The 27289-nt window shown below is 46.8% G+C and overlaps 1 protein-coding gene across 1 annotated transcript in view; it reads right to left on the bottom strand.

Annotated features, from left to right (window-relative positions):
* Positions 1–27289, bottom strand: part of jag2b (jagged canonical Notch ligand 2b) — a 79837-nt gene that overhangs the window by 14863 nt on the left and 37685 nt on the right. The window contains 11 exon segments of the mRNA XM_083790318.1: positions 305–475; positions 1085–1247; positions 4164–4337; positions 5032–5078; positions 6086–6199; positions 9028–9141; positions 11406–11519; positions 13086–13205; positions 16421–16551; positions 21163–21223; positions 22441–22698. Of these exon segments, the coding sequence (XP_083646444.1) occupies positions 305–475; positions 1085–1247; positions 4164–4337; positions 5032–5078; positions 6086–6199; positions 9028–9141; positions 11406–11519; positions 13086–13205; positions 16421–16551; positions 21163–21223; positions 22441–22698 (1467 nt within the window).

Genomic DNA, 27289 nt, shown 5'->3' with positions numbered 1-27289 from the left:
AGCTCATAGCGCGCCACCGAGTGGCGCGCTACGAGCTTGTAGGTCTGCTAATTTTGAAAAATCGAAGAACGACTGACATAGAAACATGGCTTTTTCAGAAAACTGTCATTTTCAAACGGACATTTTTAGAATCTGATCTCAGGTAAAAATGGGTTAACTTGTATGGTAAGATGGCCGCGGTCTGCATATGGAGAATAGTGGATAGTAGCCACTGGCTTACTGTACTGCATGTAGAAATGAGTGGCAGAAACAATTTTTTTCACACCCCATGCTGTGATCAGAGTGTATAATTATATGGACTTACTCTCATGACAGTAGGTGCCGCTGAACCCCGGATCGCACACGCAGGTGAAGTTGCCCGCCGGCTGGCTGATGCAGCGACCTCGCGGACCACACACGTTGGAGGAGATGTGCCGCACGGCGTCGTCGTCGCCCGAGGCGTTGGTCGCGATGGCAATGGTGCAGCTGTCAATCACTGGGCGGAGGAATGGAAACACGAAATTCATACTTCAAAGCTCGTGCAACAAGTGGCGCACACGCCGCACACACACACAGGGTCCAAATGGGAGTTCTATACAGTTTGCTACTGTGATGGCCAAAATCAAAAATATCTCTCACCAAATACCTAGATATCAAAGTCCCCCCTGTCAGGCGTAAAGGAGCAACTTGGACACTCAGGCATGAAGGAAGCATGAGTTCAAGTCCGTTGCTCTCCCCTTGTCCCCCATATATGGGGACTAGGTTGGTGGAGGGTGTGTAGAGCCCAGGATCACATTAGATGATTGACACAGGGGTGAAAAATGGGTTACAAAATCGTGGGATAAAAAAAAAAAAAAAAAAAAAGAAATACCTAGATATCAGTATTGTGATTAAAATGTATTGTAGATCTACAAGCTCACTAAGCATCACCAAGGGGACATGTTGTGACCTTGTAGATCAGCTACTTTTTGAATGTACAGTGTAAGTGAAGTGATTAGAAACAGGAAAAGACAACACTTATGCGATGTCACGACACCCAAAAATCCTAGATGACATCTAGTCTTGCATCACAAATTCACAATAATAATCAATATGGATAGATCACCTTGGCAGGGAGGGGTGCGGCAGTGGTCTTTGAGCTGGCCACAGGTCTTGCCCTCGTAGCCTTCGGGACAGGCGCAGTAGAAGTCCTGGGCCATGCTGTGGCATTTGGCCTCGTTCTCACACGGGTTTGGATCACATGCGTCTGAAGGAGACCAAGCTGGGACCTGTGGAAAAGGGAGGAGGAGGAGGAGGCAGCCATTTGGTGTTCACTTCATCATGTTGAAACGTCCATGGCAAATATCCAAGTGTTTAAAAACGGCACTGTGGGGAGATAAGACTTAACCACTTAAGCCTCATTTCATACTTTGCCATATGACGCGTCACACACACACATAAATAGCCACTCTACAAGCTCACAACGCGTTGCAAAGTGACCTCGTAGAGTTGCTATGTTTTGCTTTTTTGCTTTTTTTTTTAAACTCTTTATTTTGGAATTTTGGAATATGCAAGACAGACATCAAAGACAAACAAGACATACAATAGGACAAAAACATCAACAGTAAAAAAAAATGAGTAAAAACAAAAGACAAAAGGTCATGGGATGTACAGCAGCAATACATATTACAGATTTTTACATTAAATGACAACCGGAAAGACACCAACCATTCACTCCACATCCACCCCCCTAGCTAAGTACTCTGTCCATTTCTCCCATCTTCTTTCACCCAGCTGTTTTTGCAGTCTTAAAGAATAGGTCATCTGTTCTACGTGATGAAGTTGTTTATGTTTTGCTATGTTTGAACATTTAAGATAAACTTTGGCCCATAATGACATGCCCAGGCTGAAAGTGGTTTAAATACAATGTGCCACCGTGAGTGACCGTGAGAGAAGTCAGCGGATGCCGTGCTCCGACATCTTTCACCATTTCCATATGTATTAGAGGTTGGTGCAGAAAAAGGCTGCAATTTGTGTAAACAGAAGTCTAGTCTGTGCATAAACTGCGGGTTCCACCCGCTGCCATTTAAGGTACTAAAGACGAGAGTGATGGTGGGCAACAAGATGGGTGAAGAGAGAGAGAGAGAGAGAGAGAGAGAGAGAGAGAGAGAGAGAGAGAGAGAGAGAGAGAGAGAGAGAGAGAGAGAGAGAGACACACAGCACCTCAACAGAGCCCATTCGAGCTGCTAAACAGGCTAGCATAAATAGATCTGGTCCCGCCACTTGAAGTAAAACAAACTGTGTGTGTGTGTGTGTGTGTGTGTGTGTGTGTGTGTGTGTGTGTGTGTGTGTGTGTGCCTGCGTGCTTGAGTGTTTGCATGTGATGGAAACTCATGTGTCTCAACTTCTATAAATCTTGCTTCCATCAGAGCAACAACAACACCATTAACAGAGCAGGAGACATCTTGCCTTGTAGGCCTTATGTTTCAACTTGCAGGTCTTTCGACACGCTTCACTACATTAAACATTAAGTGCTGAACAGACGCGAGTCAGGATAATCACAACAGCTTTGCTTTAAACAACAACGGTCCACTAGAGCGACCTCCTCATCTGTACGAATTTGACCCATAGAGTCCATGCCTGGCATTATTACCGTATGTCAACCGGGGCAGAGCTGCCAACCTGCACACATTTTGTGTACCAACCACGCAATTCTAGGCGTATAGACACCTAGACACAGACACATATATATATATATATATATATATATATATATATATATATATATATATATATATATATATATATATGCGCCAAAAGATTTACTTTGAGACCGTTTCAACGTGCAATTAAAGTCAACGATGAGTCTATTTTTAAATGAAAATTTCTAATCAACTATCGAAACTACCAAAGATATCTCGACAGAGAAACTATTGAAGATATCTTAGCAATATTTGGGGTTACATCAGGGCAAGGACACAAACCCAAACCTCTACTAAATTGCGATTTTGCTTTAAGTGACAAAGACCTCGTTTAAACCTACAGTATAGGAAAATCAAGATGGAATTCCCCAATAATAAATAAATAAAACGGCGCAGCAAAAGAGAAAAACTAAAATAGTCAAAGCGTAGTGGTTTTGCCACTACAATGGAGGAATGTGGCCCGTGCCATAGTAGGCATCAGAGTAGTGTACTATATGCAGGCATCCTTCCAGCATCGTCTCATTCAAGGCAGCTCATATTTATAGTGGAGATGCTAAATCAGGATTGGCTGCCTACCAGCAATGTCCTCCATTCAGGGCCCCAGAGAAGTGCTGAAGTGTCCGTTTCCTGACTGCTAACCCACATTAGCGTCAAATGTCGACTTAAAAAAAGGAATGAAAAAAAAGAAAGAAAGAAAGAATTGAAGCCAGCGAGGTCAATTCTCAATCATCTCATGACGAGATACGTTCTCTTAATCTCTCACGACAGATTCAGAGCTCCGCAGCTAAATCTGTCGGCAACTCCCTGCATTTGGAACTTTTGGAGCAGAGTTTGTGGTTAGCAGGAACGAAAACAAAGACACCGGAAGAGGAGGGCCCGAAGGAGAGTGAGCAGGCAGACATGCGGCCTCTACAGGTGGAACTGGGCGGTGCACCCCACAGAGGCAATTCTTTTTTTTTTTGCCTATGGGTTGCCAGATTGGTGTCCTCTTAACCCATTCTGACCTGAGATCAGATTCATACGAGGTTTCCGCCGGACACACACTGGTCTGATGAACCCATTCTGACCTGAGATCAGATTCTAAAAATGTCAGTCGCTCTTCGATTTTTCAAAAATAGCAGACCTACAAGCTCATATCGCGCCACTCGGTGGCGCGATATGAGCTTGTAGATCTGCTATTTTTCAATAGGTAAAGCACGACATGATACCAACACCAAAATGGGTTCCCGTTCAGAATGGGTTAAAAAATCTCAATCTGCAACCACAAAACGCATTACGATTCAACATTGTGTTGTGCTTGCAGATTTCCTACAATTTACAATATGAGCAGGGAGTATCAGATAGGGACATTTCTGTCTGGGTTTTCTCGAGTTGGGGGCCACGAGGTAACCTCATGGCCCCCCAACTTTGAGAAGCAGGGAATTCCTGTCATGGTCCATGACTGACTGGACCATGACGACTATCCCAGTTCTCGGGGCCCTGTTGACGAACGTTCCTACTGACCTCACAGAGTTCCCCGGAGAATTCCGGCCCGCATTCGCACACAAAGCCGCCCAGCACGGCGTGGCAGCGGCCGCCGTTCTGGCACGGCCCGCTGTCACACTTGTTCCGCTGGACCTCACAGCGGGTGCCCATGAAGCCGGCAGGACAGTGGCAATGGTGGCCCCTCGGGCCCTCCTGGGGAGGGAATAACAGAGAATAACAGAGGTAGGGGGGGGGGGGGGGGGGAGAGGGAAAGGGAGAGAGAGGGAGTGCAAGTGAGAAAGGGAACCCAAACACCACCCAACTTCTCCCGTCAAATCTGAAAGTATGGAATCACCATATTATTAAAAAAAAAGGAGAATTCCGGACTAGCCGTTTCCTTACCGTAAAATGACCAGTTAAAAAAAAAATCTGACCGTGGCGTGCACGCCGAATCGCTTATTTAGATTACTCACATGTTTTGGTCTCGTTTACATCTGTAGTACATGAACATGTGGGTACAGAATGTCGTCCCTCTGTGGCTTCTGCCCTGAGCAGGAAGGCATTAACCCATTCTGACCAGAGATCAGATTCTAAGTAAAAATGTCTTCTACATCCTGACAGTTTTCTGAAAAAGCTATGTTTCTATGTCAGCCGTTCTTCGATAAAAAAAAAAATAGCAGACCTACAAGCTCGTAGCGCGCCACTCGGTGGCGCGCTATGAGCTTGTAGATCAGCTATTTTTGAATAGCTAAAACACAACATAATGCTAACACCAAAAGGGGTTCCCGCCCTCCGCCTACCTGCTTAAAGCCATAGCATGCCTGATAAATGTTTTTTTTTTAAGTCTAGTCCGGAATTCTCCTTTGATATTATGCATATAAATATACACATAATGATGTGATCATACCTTACATGTGCCTCCATTCTGACACTGGCCACGGCAACTGTTGACATCTGAAATGAAAGCGACAGTGGTCAAATAAAGAATGACCATGACCAAGCATGGGATTGGGAGCAGCTCTGAGCCATTTCCTAATGGCTCCGTATAGCTGACCGGGTATATGATGCCGTGTGACATGCAGGTCGAGTTAAAGAAAGGTGGGGTTAGAATTGTTTTTAAGCCTAGTCAGGCTCAGCTAAACTCCAGGAGAGAGGAGGAGGAGGAGAGCCTTGCATGCATGTTAGCCCACATGGGCATGGATGAGTACAGACTGGAAAGCAGTTACTAGGCCTGGTGTCAGTCCGGGAGGAGAGTGACCATAGATATATAAGGCTAGATGGCTCACCCACACTGCTGGCCAATAGGGGAGCGACGTCACTACACAGAGCCATAGAGTAATACAGAGTTACGACATCGATGGGGGCAGAACTCGCGCGGCGAGCCCATAGACTCCAATGCATTCCGTCTATGTAGAAGAGCCTGCATGGCCCCCATGAAGTGAACGCAGTTGTCGTAACTCTGTCTTACTCTATGGCTCTGGTGGCGGCCATCTTACTGGGGTGCAGCATAACATTGTGTACTATGGGGGCATGTACTTTTTAAATAACCATAACTTCCTCAATTCTCAACCGATTTTCAAACGGTTTGGTTTGTCATAAACGTCAGAGATGTCCGCATACTTAATAACATTAAACAGATAAGCATCTGGAATCATAGCCACGTTGATAACGTTTGTAATAAACCAACCCGTTTGAAAATCCGTCAAGATTTGAGTGATTTCATGAGTATGTTAGTTGAGTATACTCTACTGTAGCACCTCAGCAAGATGGCCGCCGGGTGAACTACGTCAGAGACTCCGCCTTGACCCATCTAGCCTTTATATACGTCTATGAGTGTGACGGCTAGAAGCAGCCAGGACACCAACAGAGAGAGACGTTTGGGGTGTGGCGGGGAGGGGAGGGGCCCGGGGGTGAAAAGTTGGAAAAGTCGTAAGTGACATCGAGTAGGAGGAAATACTGACTGATGTCACAGTTTTGTCCGGCCCATCCTCGAAAACAGTCGCAGTGATATCCGCCAATCAGATTTTTGCACGAGTACGCATTCACACAGGGCTTCCCAGCGCACTCATTCGCATCTGTGAAGGCAGGAGGAGGAGGAGGAGTTCACCCAGTCCATCAAAATGAGGAAGAGTGGAAAGACAAAGAGAAGGGAATGTAAGGCTCACATCTTTGGACGGCCAACCATCAAAACACCAACAGGGACAGTCACGCTTTGTCCCCAAGGACATCGTCTCGTTGCCAACGGCAGGAATGTTACGGGCCCACCTTCCCGGTTCCGTTTGTGATCTCTCACTTTGTGTTTCAGTAAAGATTGCTTTGCAGGCCCAGGCCGTAGCGTAACGGTCTGGGCACCAGACTGGTGATCCAGTCGCGGTGTGCCGCGGGTTCGACTCCCGGACCCGACACGGCCTTTACCGCATGTCATCCCCCCATCTCTCTCCCGTTTCCTGTCAGCCTACTTTCTATCCCTTAAAAAATCAATAAAAAGGCGTAAGCCGCAAAAAAATATCTTAAAAAAAAAAAAAAAAAGATTGCTTTGCAGAGCTCTAAAAAGTGAGGAAACACACCTGGGACTCACAAAACAACTAGGCGTTTCACCAGGATGGGTTTTGGTTCAACAGGACAGTGACAGTGAATTCTTATCAACTTGTGAAGCGTGCCCTCAAGCGAGCTGTCCAGGCCAGCAGGTGGCCTCGCTGAGCAGCCCATGGCCTCAACACGAACCCATTCCATTTTCACATCATCAGAAACATTCAACATTCACAATTTTAGCTTGAGAAGACAATCCGATGCGAGCTGAGAATCCGACCGGGACACAACACTCTTATGCAGGACATAAAGGAGCAGGTGTCACAAATCGAATGGCTCAGATTCTCAGTTTCTGTGTGGGATATGCCGTGCACTCTGCATGACGTGCACCACTGTCACTTTGCTCGTTCAAGCGCCCACACACACACACACACACACACACACACACAAACAAACACAGCGCTGAGACGCCAGAAACAGTCCCTCTTTTTCACAGCCTAATGTTGGCAGTAATGCAGCCACTACGTCCACTGTGTTATTGGTCAATCCAGTCAAGAAACCACAGGTGACACACTGGCCCTTCCACGTCTGCAAAACACCCCCCCATCATATCCACACTGGCCCTTCCACGTCTGCAAAACACCCCCCATCATATCCTCACAACAACAACAACAACAACACCCAAAAAGCAGGCGGAAAAGAAAGCACTGCCACTCATCAAATATTCAACAGGGGGGCGTCCCCAGGGAGCCCTGCTCCCCTCACACACCTGTCTTCTCTCCGAAACCCGAAACTCCCACGAGCGGCGCACTCACAACCGTGTGCACGTACACAGTCACGCACAGTGCACACAGACACACACACACACAGCGCTCTGCAGGTAAGCTAGGAGGGCAATTGCATGGCTGTAAGCGGAGAGCTGTACTGGTAAGATGACACTGAATTCTTGGGTTCCCTTTCCCCCCCCCCCCCCCCCCCCCCCCCCCTCCTCCTACGCACCCCAACTTTGTTTACTGGTCGTAATCCATTTCCTGGCAGCACGCCTCCCGCTGCGCCCTCCCTACCGGAGCGGGACAGATACATAAACAGTGAAAGGGGACACCGGGCCGTCGCCACCGACCAAAACAGTCCGATATAGCATATTGGTGACGCTCGTCACCCATAGGAGGAGAGGCTCATTGAGAAAAGTGCCGCCGTGGGCTGCTGCCAGAGTCGTCCAGAATTATTGACTGCTTGTATTCTAGCCAAAGGAGGCTCAGGTTCCAACGTGTAGTAGCCAAGGATTATCCAGAAATAAAAGCTATTATGGAGGAGCTGTCGCACAACAGTAAACAAGACTTAGGCCCTCATTTATCAACGGGGTTATGGGTGTACACCAGGTGTACACAAGGTGTACACCCAAATGTGGGTGTACACCGCGTTGATAAATGAGGGCCTTAGAGCGTTTATTAGAAGTACATTTTTCAACTTAAAAAAAAAAAAAAAAGCTAAAGTTTGTTTGGATTTCAGTTTGTTTGGATTTCAACTACACGTGGACTTGCGTGATGCAGAACAACACAGCGTGCGAGAATTGAGCGGAATAAAAACACACTTTTAAATCAATCAATGTGTCAAAATCTCACAGAAACGTGAGCAAACACATAGCTAGTAAATGTTCAATCAAGTGAGAGTGAAAAGGAATGCCAGCCTTGAATATGATGGATGATGAAAACCCAACCACGTTTTTTATTATCATACCCCAAGTCATGCCGCTGGCATTATGGCGCAATCAAATTGCTGGTATAAATAATAAATAATGAATTATATTTGTATTTCACTTTTCATTCACAAGGAATGCCAGAGTGCGACATGGTTAAAAACACAATCAAAGAAGGTTAACACCAGGGTTATTTAAAAGAAAGTCAAGCATAAAAAAAAAAAAAGACACAACAGTTCAACACGAAAAGGCCTTCCAAAATAAGAACGTTTTCAGGTTTTAAAAGATTCCAGGGTCTGCAGGTACTCTGATGTATGAATGCTGAAAATAGCCGATCTACAAGCTCACAACGCGTCGCAGCGCAACGCGTTGTGAGCTTGTAGATCGGCTATTTTCAGCAGGTGTAAAAACAGCCATTACGACGGCATCAAGGCCCGCCAAATGCATTTTTGTCGACTAAATCAACTGTAGATTTAGTCGACTAAAATCTTATGATATTTAGTCGACTGAAACTAGACTAAGACTAAAACATTTCCGGGTGACTAAAATGTGACTAAAACTAAATGAAAACTATCCAAGAGACTAATGACTAAAAACTAAATAGAAATTTCCTGCCAAAAATAACACTGACGTGTGCGACTGCGTGTCAGCACTAGTGTTTTTGGGGGTCTCACTCACCTATTTGACAGGTCTTGCCTTCCCACTGTGGAGGGCACAGACATTCAAAGCCATTCTCCAAGTCGATACACGTCCCGCCCTGAGCACACGGACTGGAGGCGCATTCGTCCATGTCTGAGGAGGAAAAGGCAAGAAGTCAGACTGAAGTCAGTGTGAACCTCACGCCCCCGAAATGATGAACAGGGAAAGAGGCAGATGAAGAGAACCCAGTGTCAATTATCTAATGTAATCCTTGGGCGCTACACTTCCACGCTTCCGCGCTACACTGGGGGGGGGGGGGGGGGGGGGGGGGATGGGGGGACAGCGAACTGACCTCATGCTTCCTTCTATGCATGAGGAGTCCAAGCTGCTTCTTTTCACCTGACGGGGGAGAGTTTCCCCGGCCGGACGTTGGTGCGTGGAAGGAAGTCCGGAACACGTTATTCCGACCAGTTCCTTTTCCCTCCATCGGGCGCCCCGGCTGGCCAGGGGGGAGGTAGTTTAGAGACCTGGATTACTGCATGTTTTTTGTAAGGGTACCTACTCTAAGGGACACGGGGAGAACATGCAACTCCACACAGAAAGGCCCTTTCACCAACCCCGCCTCTTATTGTGCCCCATCGCCACTTGGATGTGTGGCCATGGAATTACAGATGTAGCTCATTTGAAAGTGTAGAAACTAACCCCCGACTTGTACTTTTTTAACATTCTCAAAGTTAAACACCAAGGTTTTGTCTGTCTTTTTTTTTTTGTTTAGAGATTTGTGTTGAGTGTTAGAATGTGTTTCCCCATGACCTTGATTCACGGTGACACAAATGCAAGTGAGGCCAAGATTATGTAAATCCAAATCTGAGCAAGTCTTTGGCCTTCTTACTGGGGTAACTAATCCCAGAGGGGCCCTATAAGACCGGGGGCCCCCTGCAACCACACACGTGCACATAAGGTAATGAATAAGACTAAGAAGAGATGGAGGTTAATGTGTGTGTGTGTGTGTGTGTGTGTGTGTGTGTGTGTGCTGTGTGTGGCGTGCGAATGATTAAGAGATTCCATCACCACTCTTCCATGGTTCATTAGCAATAGTAAATGGAATTAGTGAATAGAACTGAAATGTAAATCAGGTTAAGAGTACACTCAACAGGGAAAGAAAAACAGACGCAAATCAGAAGGAAACCTGGAAAGCTACAACTGGAGAGGAAGGGATGCAAATGGCAAAGGTCAACATGCAACACAATCCATGCTGCGAGCAACGCGGGGCTGAGAGGTGAGCAGGGGGGGCAGAGAGGTGTGAGCAGGGGGGCAGAGTAGAGTGAGCAGGGGGGCAGAGAGGTGAGCAGGGGGGCAGAGAGGTGAGCAGGGGGGCAGAGAGGTGAGCAGGGGGCAGAGAGGTGAGCAGGGGGGCAGAGAGGTGAGCAGGGGGGCAGAGAGGTGTGAGCAGGGGGGCAGAGAGGTGAGCAGGGGGGCAGAGAGGTGAGCAGGGGGGCAGAGAGGTGTGAGCAGGGGGCAGAGAGGTGAGCAGGGGGGCAGAGAGGTGAGCAGGGGGCAGAGAGGTGAGCAGGGGGGCAGAGAGGTGAGCAGGGGGGCAGAGAGGTGAGCAGGGGGGCAGAGAGGTGTGAGCAGGGGGGCAGAGAGGTGAGCAGGGGGGCAGAGAGGTGAGCAGGGGGGCAGAGAGGTGAGCAGGGGGGGCAGAGAGGTGAGCAGGGGGGGCAGAGAGGTGAGCAGGGGGGCAGAGAGGTGTGAGCAGGGGGGCAGAGAGGTGTGAGCAGGGGGGCAGAGAGGTGAGCAGGGGGCAGAGAGGTGAGCAGGGGGGGCAGAGAGGTGAGCAGGGGGCAGAGAGGTGAGCAGGGGGGCAGAGAGGTGTGAGCAGGGGGGCAGAGAGGTGTGAGCAGGGGGGCAGAGAGGTGAGCAGGGGGCAGAGAGGTGAGCAGGGGGGCAGAGAGGTGAGCAGGGGGGCAGAGAGGTGAGCAGGGGGCAGAGAGGTGAGCAGGGGGGCAGAGAGGTGAGCAGGGGGGCAGAGAGGTGTGAGCAGGGGGGCAGAGAGGTGTGAGCAGGGGGGCAGAGAGGTGAGCAGGGGGGCTGAGAGGTGAGCAGGGGGGCAGAGAGGTGAGCAGGGGGGCAGAGAGGTGTGAGCAGGGGGGCAGAGAGGTGAGCAGGGGGGCTGAGAGGTGAGCAGGGGGGCAGAGAGGTGAGCAGGGGGGCAGAGAGGTGAGCAGGGGGGCTGAGAGGTGAGCAGGGGGCAGAGAGGTGAGCAGGGGGGCAGAGAGGTGTGAGCAGGGGGGCAGAGAGGTGAGCAGGGGGGCAGAGAGGTGAGCAGGGGGGCAGAGAGGTGTGAGCAGGGGGGCAGAGAGGTGAGCAGGGGGGCAGAGAGGTGAGCAGGGGGGCAAGGGTGTAGAGGCTCTCACCACTGGCACAGGTCGGGCCCTCCCAGCCAGGGGGACACTGGCACTCGAAGCCCGAGGTCACCTCATGGCACGTGCCGCCGTTGGCACAGGGGTTGGACACGCAGGCGTGCTCCGCTGTACAGCAAGGAAACGGAAAGGGAATAATTAACCCATTCTGACCTGAGATCAGATTCATACGAGGTTTCCACTGGACACACCACTATTCTGATTAACCCATTCTGACCTGAGATCAGATTCAAAAAAATGTCAGTCGCTAGCAGACCTACAAGCTCGAGCTTGTAGATCTGCTTGTAGATCTGCTATTTTTCAATAGCTAAAGCACGACGTGATGCCAACACCAAAATGGGTTCCCGTTCAGATTGGCTTAAAAGAATAATGTAAAGAAAGAGATACATTTTGACATCTTACTGTAAAATAAGAAAAAACTATAACATTTTGTGTGTTACCATTTTCAGGGCAAAACCTTTCCAAATTTCTTCCAAGAACAACAACATTTCAGAAGGTCATCGAGGTACAATGCTAGCCATGGTGAAACTAGCCTGGGGGTCCACCTGTGCTTTCTATGGCATAGGCAGCTCCCGGCAGGATCCGCCGGGAGAATCTAAACGCAGCTGCGCGACATGAGACCGATTCATTCGAGCGACAGAGAGAGAGAGTAGTGTGTGTGTGTGTGTGTGTGTAGTGTCAATTTAACAAAGGTGCAGACGATCAGAAATCAGCAGAGAGTGATCGACGTTTGCTCTACTCTATGCCGAATTGAAGTGGACTCGGCCCCAGACTTTTTATCTTCTCCCTGGAAATAAAAACGTCTGGGTTTCCGAGGCTATGGTGAAACATGCACGTCATGGTGTTCTGTAGTTTTAACATGCACGTCATGTGTAGTTTTAACATGCACGTCATGGTGTTTCTGTAGTTTCAACATGCACGTCATGTGTAGTTTTAACATGCACGTCATGGTGTTCTGTAGTTCTAACAAGCACGTCATGGTGTTCTGTAGTTCTAACATGCACGGCATGGTGTTTCTGTAGTTTCAACATGCACGGCATGTGGTGTTTCTGTAGTTCTAACATGCACGGCATGGTGTTCTGTAGTTTCAACATGCACGTCATGGTGTTCTGTAGTTTTAACATGCACGTCATGGTGTTCTGTAGTTCTAACATGCACGTCATGGTGTTTCTGTAGTTTCAACATGCACGTCATGGTGTTCTGTAGTTCTAACATGCACGTCATGGTGTTCTGTAGTTTTAACATGCACGTCATGGTGTTCTGTAGTTCTAACATGCACGTCATGGTGTTCTGTAGTTCTAACATGCACGTCATGGTGTTCTTTAGTTCTAACATGCACGTCATGGTGTTCTGTAGTTCTAACAAGCACGTCATGGTGTTCTGTAGTTCTAACATGCACGTCATGGTGTTCTGTAGTTCTAACATGCACGGCATGGTGTTTCTGTAGTTTCAACATGCACGGCATGTGGTGTTTCTGTAGTTCTAACATGCACGGCATGGTGTTCTGTAGTTTCAACATGGACGGCATGTGGTGTTTCTGTAGTTTTAACATGTACGTCATGGATGGTGTTCTGTAGTTCTAACATGCACGTCATGGTGTTCTGTAGTTCTAACATGCACGTCATGGTGTTCTGTAGTTTCAACATGCACGTCATGGTGTTCTGTAGTTCTCACCTATCTGGCAGGTCTTGCCAGAGTACCCCGGTGGACAGGCGCACTGGTACTCGTCAGGCTCCGTGTTCATGCAGGTTCCTCCGTTGACGCAGGGCGTGTGGCGACCACAGTAGTTGAGATCTGCAGCAGAATACACATTTTAGCAGTTACTCGTATAACCCTCCTTATACGAGTATTACTCACAATCTTTGAGGTTGGTCAACTGGCAGCAAGGTTAAGGTAACCGACCTTGCTGCCAAATGGCAAGTAGCTAAGGACACACACACACCAAAACATGAATTAAAAAATCCTGCTAACAGACAGACACAGATGGACAGGGGCAAAAACATTACCCTAAGTTACCATAATAGAATGACTTTTCAATTTCCTAACCTCCTCTACAGATGGCCATGGATTAGCCAAAAAGAGAAAAATACAGTGATTTTAGCTACATTAAGTTTCATCCAGTGATCACATATCCATAATAAAAAGCCGACAATCTGATAATAAACCATGTCGCGCCAGCATTATTCTTTAATGGAATATCAATATAGGATGAGCAAAGATTTAATAGATTAAATTAAATTATAATGAAACATCAATATTGCATAAGCCAAGATTAAAAAAAGAGACAAGACGATCATTTCTGGAAGGATATTAATGTGCGTTTAATGAACTAAACTGTGCCCTGCTTGATCCTTGAGCATCCTCCGCAGACTTAAAAAGGCGAGGCGAGTTAGCCCTAAAGGCTGGTAAATAAATGAGCAGGGATCTGTCTCCACCAGGGATCCGAGGACCCATTCTCATCCCCCAAAAAGCCCTCCGTGACGAAGGGACCCGGGCAGATCGGGTGTCCCTCCTGCCGCTCGGATCACACGGGCAGAAAAAAGGCCAGTATCCAGTCACCAATCCCCACCACAGACACAGAGGACAGTCAATCAGGGAAGTGATTAAAAAAACAGATTTTTAAAACCACTGCCATAGACGGAGATCACCGTCTTTTAACCCATTTAGGCCTGACGTCGAAATTAAAAAAAAATCTTTTTTTAAATGTATTTTTTTCTGAAAAATGTTTCTATATCAGTGGTTCTCAATATTTCATGTCAAGGACCCCCAAAAATATATGAAATTGGCCGCCGACCCCCATCTGAAAATATGTTGTTTCAGGGACCCCCTCCCAGAAGCAAAGATTTGAGTTAAAAACATTCGCTCTGAAAGAGTATATATATTCAAAGCTTTGCACCACATGTTCATGATTTTTCAAAAATAGCAGACCTACAAGCTCGTAGCTCGTGAGCTTGTAGATCTGCTATTTTTCAATAGCTAAATTATAACAATGTTTAAAACAGCAAAAGGGGTTCCCGCCCCAAATTGATTAATGTTTCATATATTGATTCAGTTTGAGATCGCACCATACTACCGTCTTATCAGTGACTCCGTGACTAGGAGACGCTGTGTCAGAGGTCCGTCAGTAAAAAGGTTCCCCACTATACTACCGTCTTATCAGTGACTCCGTGACTAGGAGACGCTGTGTCAGAGGTCCGTCAGTAAAAAGGTTCCCCACTATACTACCGTCTTATCAGTGACTCAGTCTCTAGAGCTAAATTCCAATACCCAAAATCTCGGACACTCGCTCACTCCCACTCGGTCACTCGGGGTCATTCCAGCGTGACCCGGAAATGGTTAACGTTCCGATTGTTAAAGCGCTCCATCGAGGAGGAGAGGAGAGTCGAGTGGAGGAGCCGAGTGAGCTCTCCGAGACCGCATAGAGCGAGTGTACATCAGGTGCAGGCTCGGTGGGGTATTTTGTCTCCTCGCAGCGGATTTCCGCATCACGTGTACATGTTTTTTTTCCTTCTCCAGTGACATACGTCCGCCTCCTCCACATGTGGCACAGAAAACACTGATGAAACCCGATACTGTGCACCCCCCCCCCCCCCCCCCCCCCCCCCCCATCCACTAGCTGCCGGCCGGCTGACTGGCTGAAGTCGCCGACCCAACGGCCAACACACACATGCACGCACTGTTCAACTGTTTGTTGAAGAGACACATTTTCGCTGAATGAATAGAGCTTCAGAATGATAAAGTAGCCTATCTAGCCTACTTATGTGAAAGTGAAAGGACCACAACAAGCCACTGGCTTTATTGCGTTGTGTGATATAAGCATAATAAAAGTAGGATATATAAATTATGCCGGCTATATTGTGCGCACCTCAAAAGCTATAGTTAATTTATCTCTGTGCATGCCTGAATGCACAGACTGCTATGAATGACGGTGACAAAAATGAAAAAAATATTTATTTATATGTGGACAGTGGACTGAACTGAATATGTAAGTCAGAGAGACTATACCTAATTCCTATTATAGTGTCCGTTATTTGCAAAGACCGCGGAGGAGGACTGACTGTCGGAGGAGGGGGTGGGGGGGGGGGGTGATTTATACGTGTGCGCATCCTGGCGCTTATTCACCATTTCAGGAATAAATAGCCTTGCCTTGCACATGTTACCAATACATACACATTGGCCTCGGTTACAAAATGATGAATTGTCTATTCTGCACTGTACGGCTCTGTTCGGTGATCCAGCTGTGTGACACCACTTTTGCTTTGGCAACGTATGTTTTCCCATGCCAATAAAGCCTTTTGAATTGAATTGAATTGATACACGTCATTAGTGATCGCGGATTGTGCCGTCGCTTTGAAATGACAGCGTAGTACATTCCAATTCCAGAGGAAAATTCGACCACCACTCTGTCCTCGCATAGAATCCTCTCCTCCTCCTCTCCTCCTCGCTGGGGGCGGAGCCGAGGAGCGAGTGGAGGACGCGAGGAGAGTGAGCGAGTGTGAAAGTTGCGGTATTGGAATTTAGCTTAGGAGTCGCTGTGTCAGAGGTCCGTCAGTAAAAAGGTTCCCCACTATACTACCGTCTTATCAGTGACTCCGTCTCTAGGAGTCGCTGTGTCAGAGGTCCGTCAGTAAAAAGGTTCCCCACTCGTTGACTTGGAACGATAGCGTAATCTTAACACCCTTTTATCTCCCGATTCCAACGCCAGATTCCGATTCTAATCAAAACAAGCTTCATTTACGGCCGATTCCGGTCACGTCGTTGGTCACGGTTAAAAACAGATCATGCCTCGGGTGGTCCGCGATAGGATTGCTTATCCGTGAGACTGAAACAATCGTGGCAGTCAAAATAAAAATGTCAGAAAATGCTTTTATTCCATTTTTCAATACATTTTCTATTCTAAATTGAATAGACCTTTTTGAAATGTTTCTAGGAGCAGCCACTTGTGAGACTAATTGAAATGAACAATTTGATAAACAAAATTAATCCTGTGAAGGTGAGATTTCCCATACCTTTATCACAGAGCAGACCTCCCCAGTTCCTCTCACAGCTGCACTGCCAGGGCACCACGCAGGTTCCATGGACACAGCCTGGGTAGGGCACGCAGTCATCGCAGAACTGACCGTGCCAGCCATAGTTACACCTGTCCAAAAACAACATGACCACTGGTTAACATCACCTCCCATCACAAAGAACTGTGAAGAGGAATTTAAGGATTGACTGTTTACACTTTACAGGGACAATGGGAGGATTTGATTCAGGAGATACATTTCATGGAGAAACTGACACACCGTCTGAGGCTACAGGAAGAAAAAAATGGAGGACAAATGGTCCAAATGGACAACATTTAAGACTGAACAGAATGAATGAGAATGAGACAACAGCAAATGCCTAGAAATATGTAATGTAACATACAAGGTTTGAAACGCAATGTCGATTTCATTTTATTTCTTTTGTTTTAGTTTTTTGTTTTTACATGTTTGTTTGTACTGTATGTTTTCTTCTGTAGTCTTTTGTCATTATTCAAACATTTACATTTTAAGTGATAAATAATGTAAGAAAAAAAAAGAAAAAAAAAAGAAAAGAATTTTCTGTTTTGTAGGGGCTTTTATGATGATGCCAGGAAGAAATAAAGGGACAAAGTAAAACATGAATGAAATTGTGACGGCAGCAGGATTTCATCCGGGGGCTGGAGAGTGCCATAACAGCTAAAAGCCACTATATATTTTTTTTAATATTTATATCAGCAGGTCGTGGTGACATGGAACCATGTTGTCTACAGCTCTGGTTCCCAAAGTGGGGTCACGGTGATCCTTAATCATATTCCGTCATTCAAGAGCCTTTGGATAGAAATGAAACAGACTCCATGCAGTCACTTTCAGTTAGAGCGCTAGTGTCTGTGACTGGGACCAGCTGATGGCCTTTATTTCAGAAAAAGAGGATTTGGAATATTAAAAAAAGAAGTTGTTGGCGTGCTCTCTGCCATTCACAACTATAACGACTATCAGTGGCGTGCACAGATAGACACCCCCTGCCCTTTTGGCAATTCTGCTCTTAAAAAAAAACTTTTTTTTTTCTTAATTTGTAGTGTGTGGACCATGCGGTGACATTGATCAAATCTTGATAAAAAAACGCTTCTAATTTATTATTTAGGCCCCCACAATCTAAAGCTATGTTTCTATGTCAGTGGTTCTTCGATTAAAGAAAAATAGCAGACCTACAAGCTCGTAGCGCGCCACTCGGTGGCGCGCTATGAGCTTGTAGATCTGCTATTTTTCAATAGCTAAAGCACCAAAATGGGTTCCCGCCCCAAAATGCGCTGCACAAGGTGCCCTTTTTTTCACTTGAGCACCTGCCCCTCTAAATGTCTGTGCACGCCACTGACGACTATAGTGATCTGTGTGGATTGCCTTTTCATGACTATGCTCCTGCACGGTCCCACTATAAAAAGGTAATAATTGCAACCATAGGTCGCAATTATTACAAGCCCGAAAATTAAGGCCCGGCCCTACCTGGGCCCTCATCAAACCCTGTACCCTCAAGACACTGCCCCCGCCGCCACCCTTAAATCTCCACATATGGAGCTGACTTGATCCGACATTCCATAATGACCTCATCAAACCCTGTACACTCAAAGACACGCTCCATATACGTATGGACCAGACCTCCTCCTCATGCCAATGCCAAAGCGCCAGCGCTCGCCCAGCAGTCTGCCGTCACCCAGGCCGATGCATGCACGCTTCTCGCCCTCAAGAGCATCTTACTGGTAATAATAATAAATAATAATAAGTCAGTATAATAAAATATTTCAAAGTGAAACAAAACTCCACACATCTACCCTACCCTCCACTCCACCCATCCGTCTGCAGTCTATCCATGAATATCCATCCATCCATCCCAAGGCCTTGTGCAAACTAATCTTAGTCAAGAGTGACATTCCAGGGCATGAGGGGTTAAGAATACTTCCAGTGGCTCCCGTGTGTAAGGGGGCGGTGGGGGGGCAGGCATGCCGGTTCCGACAGCGTTATGTTGCTAGGACCACTGTGGCAGTATTAGTATTTGTGTGTGTGTGTGTGTGTGTGTTTGTGTGTGTGTACATGACAGCACTCTTGGTATTCAAAGGCTGTGGTGGTGTTGTCGGACCAGCTGTCTTGTCAAATTGGCTATTTTGAGCCTGTGATCTTTCTCTCGGAGACGGCACCGGGTGGCCCGACAGACAGCACTACTACCTCCTCGTTCTCCATGGGACCAGGCCTTCAAAACCATCCGTGCAAATTCTGTTCGCTGCGGGAGTGAGGGGTGCAGGGGGGGGGGGGGGGGGGGGGGACATATTTGACATACCCTTGTATTGGAGGAATACTTGGAACAGCTTGATGTGGACGTTAAGCAAAGCATCATCACTTGCTGCACAAATTGTTTTTCTTTTCTTTTGCCGTATCCAGATTGGAACTAGTTTTAATCAAGGTCTGAACAGTATCCAGATTGGAACTAGATTAGTTTTAATCAAGGTCTGAACAGTATCCAGATTGGAACTAGATTAGTTTTAATCAAGGTCTGAACAGTATCCAGATTGGAACTAGATTAGTTTTAATCAAGGTCTGAACAGTATCCAGATTGGAACTAGATTAGTTTTAATCAAGGTCTGAACAGTATCCAGATTGGAACTAGATTCGTTTTAATCAAGGTCTGAACAGTATCCAGATTGGAACTAGTTTTAATCAAGGTCTGAACAGTATCCAGATTGGAACTAGATTAGTTTTAATCAAGGTCTGAACAGTATCCAGATTGGAACTAGATTAGTTTTAATCAAGGTCTGAACAGTATCCAGATTGGAACTAGATTAGTTTTAATCAAGGTCTGAACAGTATCCAGATTGGAACTAGATTTGTTTTAATCAAGGTTTGAACAGTATCCAGATTGGAACTAGATTAGTTTTAATCAAGGTCTGAACAGTATCCAGATTGGAACTAGATTCGTTTTAATCAAGGTCTGAACAGTATCCAGATTGGAACTAGATTAGTTTGAGTAGTCTGAGCAGCAAAAAGCCACAGAAACGGATCTTGGCAAATCAGATTTGAACCATATATACGTAGGTAGTTTTAAATGCGATTCAAATATTAAAATGCGTTAACCGAAGCCTCGTTTACATGAGACATGTTCACGGCGAGATCTCTTAATTGTTCCCTTTGAACTTCACAGGGGTCGTGCACTGGGCCATTAAGGTGTCAAACTTTGTGCACTCTGTGCTCGTTAGTGCTCCATTTAATCAATTAATGCAGGGTGTTCTCAAACTTTCTTATACCACAACTCCATTTTATAGCCCACATGCACACCGCAGCCATCTTGACATTAACCCATTCTGACCTGAGATCAGATTCATACGAGGTTTCCACTGGACACACACTGGTCTGACGAACCCATTCTGACCTGAGATCAGATTCTAAAAATGTCAGTCGTTCTTCGATTTTTTTCAAAAATAGCAGACCTACAAGCTCATATCGCGCCACTCGGTGGCGCGATATGAGCTTGTAGATCTGCTATTTTTCAATAGCTAAAGCATAACATGATGCTGACACCAAAATGGGTGCCCGGTCAGGGTTAAGTCAATGGCAGGGTGGTAACTAAGCTGCGATCTCCCATTGACAGCCCATACATCTAAAAGGGAAAAGTCCCGTCTGATTGTATTAAAACGACGTCAAACTCACCCAACATTGCAGCTGTATGAAAAGCTTGAAATATCCTCTCTTTCTAGCTGCAAAGTGTTTTGTTTTATGAAACAAAATCCACTGTAGACACGTTACGAGCTACTTCCTGAGGATGACAACTCCTAAGGCAGGGGTGGGCAACTTTGACGATGGAGAGGGCCACTATATTTCCACACTCACTCCCTAGGGCCATATATTACTGTCGTAGCACGTTTTGAGCTTGTAGATCGGCTATTTTTGCTATATTCGAATTGGAATCCTGAATTTTTGTATGTAATGCCTTTAATTATACGTGTGTTGAGCATTGAGCTACTAATTTAGACTGAAGTAATTAAAGCGGTTCATGTTTGCATGTTGTTGAATTGTAAACAGCTGGAACCAATATTATAATCAGTATTCTGATATTAACCTGAGGGCCACATTAAGTGAAGGTGGGGGCCGCATGTGGCCCCCGGGCCGCCAGTTGCCCACCCCTGTCCTAAGGACTAAAAGCTGCTTCTGACTGTCCCAGGAGCACAGTGTGTGTGTGTGTGTGTGTCTCAGCCATGCCTTGATGGGTGGTGGGGGGCTTTGCCGTTGATGAAGAGGTGCATTATATCCCATATATGGCCATTAAAACAATCACTTTAACCATCTGTTGTCATTTCCTTTTTAGGGGAAGATGTACATCACACTGGGATATTCATTTCCGTTCCAATGTGCTGCCATTCAAAAGGAGATGGGGGGGGGGGGGGGGGGACTGCAATGCGGAATATTGTGAGACGGGGGGATAGGGATGGGGGGGAGGGGGGGAAGGGACGTGACATTCCCTGCACGTTTTTTGGTGGTGAAATTTACACAGCTTCTGTCTGGCCCAGGCACAGCATGCAGGATGAGATGTTTGGTATTCTAGATGGGTTGGATGTTTCGGTGGGTATAAATATGAGCAGGCATTGCCTTTTTCTTCTGAAGTGTCACGGAGGAGGAGGAGGAGGGTGCCCCTGCTTAATAAAGATGAATATGATTCAAAGGTTAGAGATGAAAAAAATAAAACTTTAAAGTGATCTTACTTGCATTCCCCCGGGACGGAGCATCCTCCGTGCAACAGGTTACAGCCTTGCTTGCATATCGCTGAGGAGAGAGAGAGAGAGAGAGAGAGAGAGAGAGAGAGAGAGAGAGAGAGAGAGAGAGAGAGAGAGAGAGAGAGAGAGAGAGAGAGAGATTACATTTCTCCCCATACAATGACTTCTCACCCTCATAAAAGACAGAGCAGGCGAAGGCAGCAGAGAGGAGAGGTTACGAGGTGGTGGTGGTGGGGGGGGGGGGGGGGGGGGGGGGGGGTTGCAAGAGGAGGAGAAGCGTGTTTGTTTTCTATAACTAACAAGTGTAACAAGACGTGAGAATTGATGGCCCCCCCGTGTGACAGCAGGGGGGGGGGGGGGGGGGGGGACAACTTTATGGCCAGCGTGTACAACATGACCCACCCTCCTAAAAACAACCCAGCCTCTCTGCACTCTGCTCCTCCGCTCACCCCCAGCGTCTCTAAGGTCAGCCACAATGATTTATGAAAGGGCCTCCTCCTCCCCCATCCCACCCACAACCCTGCACTCACTGGCTGTCCCTGAGACAGACAGACAGACAGACAGACCTTTCATTTAAGCCATTTGAAGTCGCCAATTTAACTAATTGTATCGTGTTCTAGGAGGGATTTGAAAATGGCTCGTGTAATATCAAGTGAACTCAATGGCTAAATGTTCACGACAACAATAATGGAATCGTAGGGGCAAAATTAAATGATGGATATTCAATATCGTTAATTTCAATAAGGCAATAAGCATCGTAGAGTGAGGTTAGAACGTAATGACTAACAAATAAGGTCCGCTTTTAGTAGTCAATTAATTCAATGACACTCGACATTCAATCACAGTCCAACACTACACGTAGCCCTACACTGTCCACTTGACACATTTTGACCTGAGATCAGATTCTAAAAATTTCTTATAATAAATCCTGACAGTTTTCTGAAAAAGCTATGTTTCTATGTCAGTCGCAGAAATCATTATTCAATGATGCTCATACACAATGTGTGCCAAACCACCCCACAGAGAAACCTTGGAATGCTACTGTTGTTGGGTAGCTATTTAACCTTCCGTGCTTCCTTTTGACTTTAACGTAGATTGACTAAAGGTGGCCGATTTGCCGCAGTTGCAATAAAATGTTTTGTAGGTTTAGCTTTAGCCGACCTACAAGCTCGTAGGTCGCTTGTAGATCTGCTGTTTTTCAATAGCTAAAGCATAACATGATGCCAACACCAAAAGGGGTTCCCGCCCCCCAAAAAACTAGCGTACCCGTTGTGCAGTCGTGGCCCATCCACCCGTCCAGACACACCCGGTTCCCAGACTGCTCGCAGCGGTAGTGCCCAAAGTAGTCGTCGCGCGGCACGCACAGCTTGTTGCACTTGTTGCCGTAGTAGTTCTGGTTGCAGCGCACGCGGATGCGGTAGATGATCCGCGCCACCGGCCCGTCGTGGGGGATGGTCTGCCAGTGGTCCCCGGGGTTGATCATACCCGTGTGGACGCTGCGCTCGATCAACAGCTCCCCGTCGGCTGGAAGAAGGAAGAAAGGGGACGGGAAAAGTACAAGACTATTACTGTTAAATATCTGCCAACAATGTACTGTACCCGAGACTGAGATCTGCTACATTTCCACAGAACACAAATAACTTAGCTTCGAACGCCATTCGGGGAAAAAGCTGGTATACATTTTAATCTCTAACCACTGAACAATAGAGAGTATGGACATGCATAACCCATTCTGACCTGAGATCAGATTTAAAAAAAATGTCTTCTACATCCTGACAGTTTTCTGAAAAAGCTATGTTTCTATGTCAGTGGTTCTTTGATTTTTCAAAAATAGCAGACCTACAAGCCACCGAGTGGCGCGCTATGAGCTTGTAGATCTGCAATTTTTCAATAGCTAAAGCATAACATAATGCTAACACCAAAAGGGGTTGCCACCCAAAATGGGATGAAGTGAATGGCAAAGTGAGTGGCAAATCGAGTGGCAAAGTGACATTAATGTTGTTCAACTTCGTTAAATGCAATCAGAGGGGACTTTTCCGTTCGGATGTATGGGCTGTGTATGGCCAGGAAGTATTGTTTTGCCACTTAGTTAGGTGTTTACCGCATAAACCTCCGGGTATGAAGATGATGTCACGCGCATATTACCCTCCATACCCACCAACCTCTAAAACACACACAAAAGCCCAAGTCTGAGAACGCTGTCCAACAAAAAGACCACCGTGAATACAAACTGAGGGGGATGAGGAGATGAGATAAACAAACGTTGAGGCCTTCCAGGCAGCAGACCGGGCCACGGTCCCATAGTGTTTACCGTGGTACCGTTGAGGCCTTCCAGGCAGCAGACCGGGCCACGGTCCCAGTGTTTACCGTGGTACCGTTGAGGCCTTCCAGGCAGCAGACCGGGCCACGGTCCCATAGTGTTTACCGTGGTACCTTTGAGGCCTTCCAGGCAGCAGACCGGGCCACGGTCCCATAGTGTTTACCGTGGTACCTTTGAGGCCTTCCAGGCAGCAGACCGGGCCACGGTCCCATAGTGTTTACCGTGGTACCTTTGAGGCCTTCCAGGCAGCAGACCGGGCCACGGTCCCATAGTGTTTACCGTGGTACCTTTGAGGCCTTCCAGGCAGCAGACCGGGCCACGGTCCCATAGTGTTTACCGTGGTACCGTTGAGGCCTTCCAGGCAGCAGACCGGGCCACGGTCCCATAGTGTTTACCGTGGTACCTTTGAGGCCTTCCAGGCAGCAGACCGGGCCACGGTCCCATAGTGTTTACCGTGGTACCTTTGAGGCCTTCCAGGCAGCAGACCGGGCCACGGTCCCATAGTGTTTACCGTGGTACCTTTGAGGCCTTCCAGGCAGCAGACCGGGCCACGGTCCCATAGTGTTTACCGTGGTACCTTTGAGGCCTTCCAGGCAGCAGACCGGGCCACGGTCCCATAGTGTTTACCGTGGTACCTTTGAGGCCTTCCAGGCAGCAGACCGGGCCACGGTCCCATAGTGTTTACCGTGGTACCTTTGCAACCCTTCCCCGACTAAACTAAAATGTTGCTGCACTGCATCAAGTCAAACACCCAATGGCCCTTTAAAACCCATTCTGACCCGAGATCAGATTCTAAAAAAGTCTTCTACACAATGACAGTTTTCTGGAAAAAGCTATGTTTCTATGTCAGTCGTTCTTCGGTTTTCTAAAAAAATAGCAGACCTATACAAGCTCATAGCATGCCACTCGGTTGTCCGCTATGAGCTTGTAGATCTGCTATTTTTCAATAGCTAAAGCATAGCGTAATGCTAACACCAAAAGGGGTTCCCGCCCCAAAATGGGTTAACATTAAAAAAAAATCCCACCCGTGTGAAGCGAGGGGCGCTCTCATTATACACCATCATGGGTGTCATGAACTGAATTTATGCGATTGGTTTAGCCGATTTACATTTCCCCTTCATCGTCAATGCCATTTAATGCTCGTGTTGCATTTCTTTGTCAATGACAAATATGAGACGTGTGTGGTCAAAAGCTGTATATAGGAGGGGCTAGCGCCCCCCCATTTTGGGCGTCGGAAACCCCTTTTGGTGTTAGCATTATGCTATGCTTTACCTATTGAAAAATAGCAGACCTACAAGCTCGTAGCGCGCCACTCGTCTGCTATTTTTGAAAAATCGAAGAACGACTGACTGACATAGAAACATCGCTTTTTCAGAAAACTGTCAGAATGTTACAAGACATTTTTAGAATCTGATCTCAGGTCAGAATGGGTTAAAATCAGACTTGTGTGAAGTGAGGGGCTGCCTGCCACATGACATCACGGGGGCATGCTGACAATGTGGGGCAGGCTGTGGTGCAACGACAGACTAATGAAAAGGCTGCCCCTTTTTATTAGACCACAGAATCATTCCTTGCGGCTTCTTTCAGCTACCCGTTTAATTTCCATCACCAGGATGTGGTATATGACAATCATTTCTGTACATTTTAGTTGCATAATCTATTAAGCCATTCTGAACAGGAACCCATTTTGGTGTTGGCATCATGTCATGCTTTAGCTATTGAAAAATAGCAGACCTACAAGCTCATAGCGAGCTTGTAGGTCTGCTATTTTTGAAAAATCGAAGAACGACTTGACATTTTTAGAATCTGATCTCAGGTCAGAATGGGTTAATCAGACCAGTGTGTGTGTGTGTCCAGTGGAAACCTCGTATGAATCTGATCTCAGGTCAGAATGGGTTAATTAAAATAAGTCGGGGGGGAAAAGAGGAACTGGGCAGTAAAACAGCAGCTGTTTTCTTATCGGCCTTGGCAGACACTGGTCGTGCTGTCATCAGGCGCCTAATTGAAGGCGTGTGCAGAGCCATGGATGGATATCTGATACCGTGTGTGGTTAAAAGTAGGCTTCATAACCGCGGTGCATTTCGGACAAGGAGAACCCTGTAGTGTAAGCATGAACATTTTTGAGTGGCGCTAAGCCCCTCTCCTATAATGTCCAGCTTTGAGGGTTTTTGTGTAAAACGCAAACATGACACAACATGTTTGACGACGAAGAAGGAGGTGAGGACGCAAATTGTGAATGGCCCGGAATGAGATGATGTATGATGATAAGAGCGCCGCTCACTTCACACAGGTGTGACGCGCGCGCACGCACGCACACACACACACACACACACACTGCCATCCGAGGCAGAATGAAATCTAGCAGCTCCATCTTAGCATTTTGACACAGGAAATGAGCTGCCACGGGCTACATCCATTACATTGACATTTGAAAAACTATTTTACATCACTTACATCAAGGAAGAGAGAATACACTAGATTCAAGGGCATCATCAAAATGTACTGTACATGTGCATTTAAATCTTGGTATAGTGTATATATACAGTACCAGCAGCATGTATCTTCCCCCCCCCCCCCCCCCCAATAGCTGCTACTGTACCTACTGGGGGAAAGAAATGCTGCTGTGATGCAAACTGTAGCCTGCAAAGCCCTGCATCCTGAGACTCACTAAAAATGAGAAAGGACACAATCACGTCACCCTGCGGGGGTCCTGGGATACAATACTGTACTAGTAGGTGTCATAAAATGTCCCTGGGACTCATCTAAAAAGACCACCCCTGGGTGTCCCAAGACCCATTACACTGAAAACCCAATTTACATCACAGCTGTAAATACATTTTTCCATGCGGATTCTACCTGCCGTGCTTTTCACCCGAGGTGGGTTTTTTTTATTAACCATGTGAACTATGCGCTTCTTTTACCTTTCCTGTTGGCACAAACTGCTCTATTTTACTGCACTTCTTTAACCCATTTTGGGGCGGGAACCCCTTTTGGTGTTGGCACTATGTTATGCTTTTAGCTATTGAAAAATAGCAGATCTACAAGCTCATAGCTCTACGAGCTTGTAGGTCTGCTAATTTTGAAAAAATCGAAGAGCGACTGAAATAGAAGACATTTTTTTTAATCTGATCTCAGGTCAGAATGGGTTAAGAACACTGTACCTTTTTTTTTATATGATGCTATAGTGTTAGTATTGCTAGGGTTAAGCCTCTCTGTCTGTCTTGGTTTGGTGGACACACGCAGGTAGCTACCGTCTACTAGCCTCACATTAGACATTCAGGTTCTCCTCGTGGGGCTAACGGTCAACGCCAGCCTCCACAAAGAAAGCAATCTTTATCACAGTGGGATCAGAGCCGTCAAACAATCTCTGTGGAAATGGGGGGCCCCCGCGATTTCCTTTTGCCCTGCCGCTTTTGGGTCTGCAATGCGCCGTGCGCGCGCCCAACACACACACACACACACACACACACAAGCGTATATACCACGCACCTTCCTCTAGCCGAGCTACCGACACAATGTCAGACAGAATTAAGCAACAATAACAGAAATAACTCCCGGCAGTTTCCAGATAGAGAACAATGGGCTCCGGCCTCCGAGGCGGGCCCTGCTGCCGTGGTGTCTAAACCATTATGACCTGAGATCAGATTCTAAAAGAATCCCGACAGTTTTCTGAAAAACCTCATGTTTCTATGTCAGTCGTTCTTCGATTTTTCAAAAATAGCAAGATCTACAAGCTCGTAGCGCGCCACCGAGTGGCGCGCTACGAGCTTGTAGATCTGCTATTTTTCAATAGCT

Source organism: Protomyctophum parallelum (genome assembly GCF_964188405.1).
Source record: "Protomyctophum parallelum genome assembly, chromosome: 19".
In the NCBI taxonomy this organism is placed as follows: Eukaryota; Metazoa; Chordata; class Actinopteri; order Myctophiformes; family Myctophidae; genus Protomyctophum; species Protomyctophum parallelum.
Note: the sequence above shows the minus strand (reverse complement) of the source record. Positions and strands in the feature narration are given on the sequence as shown.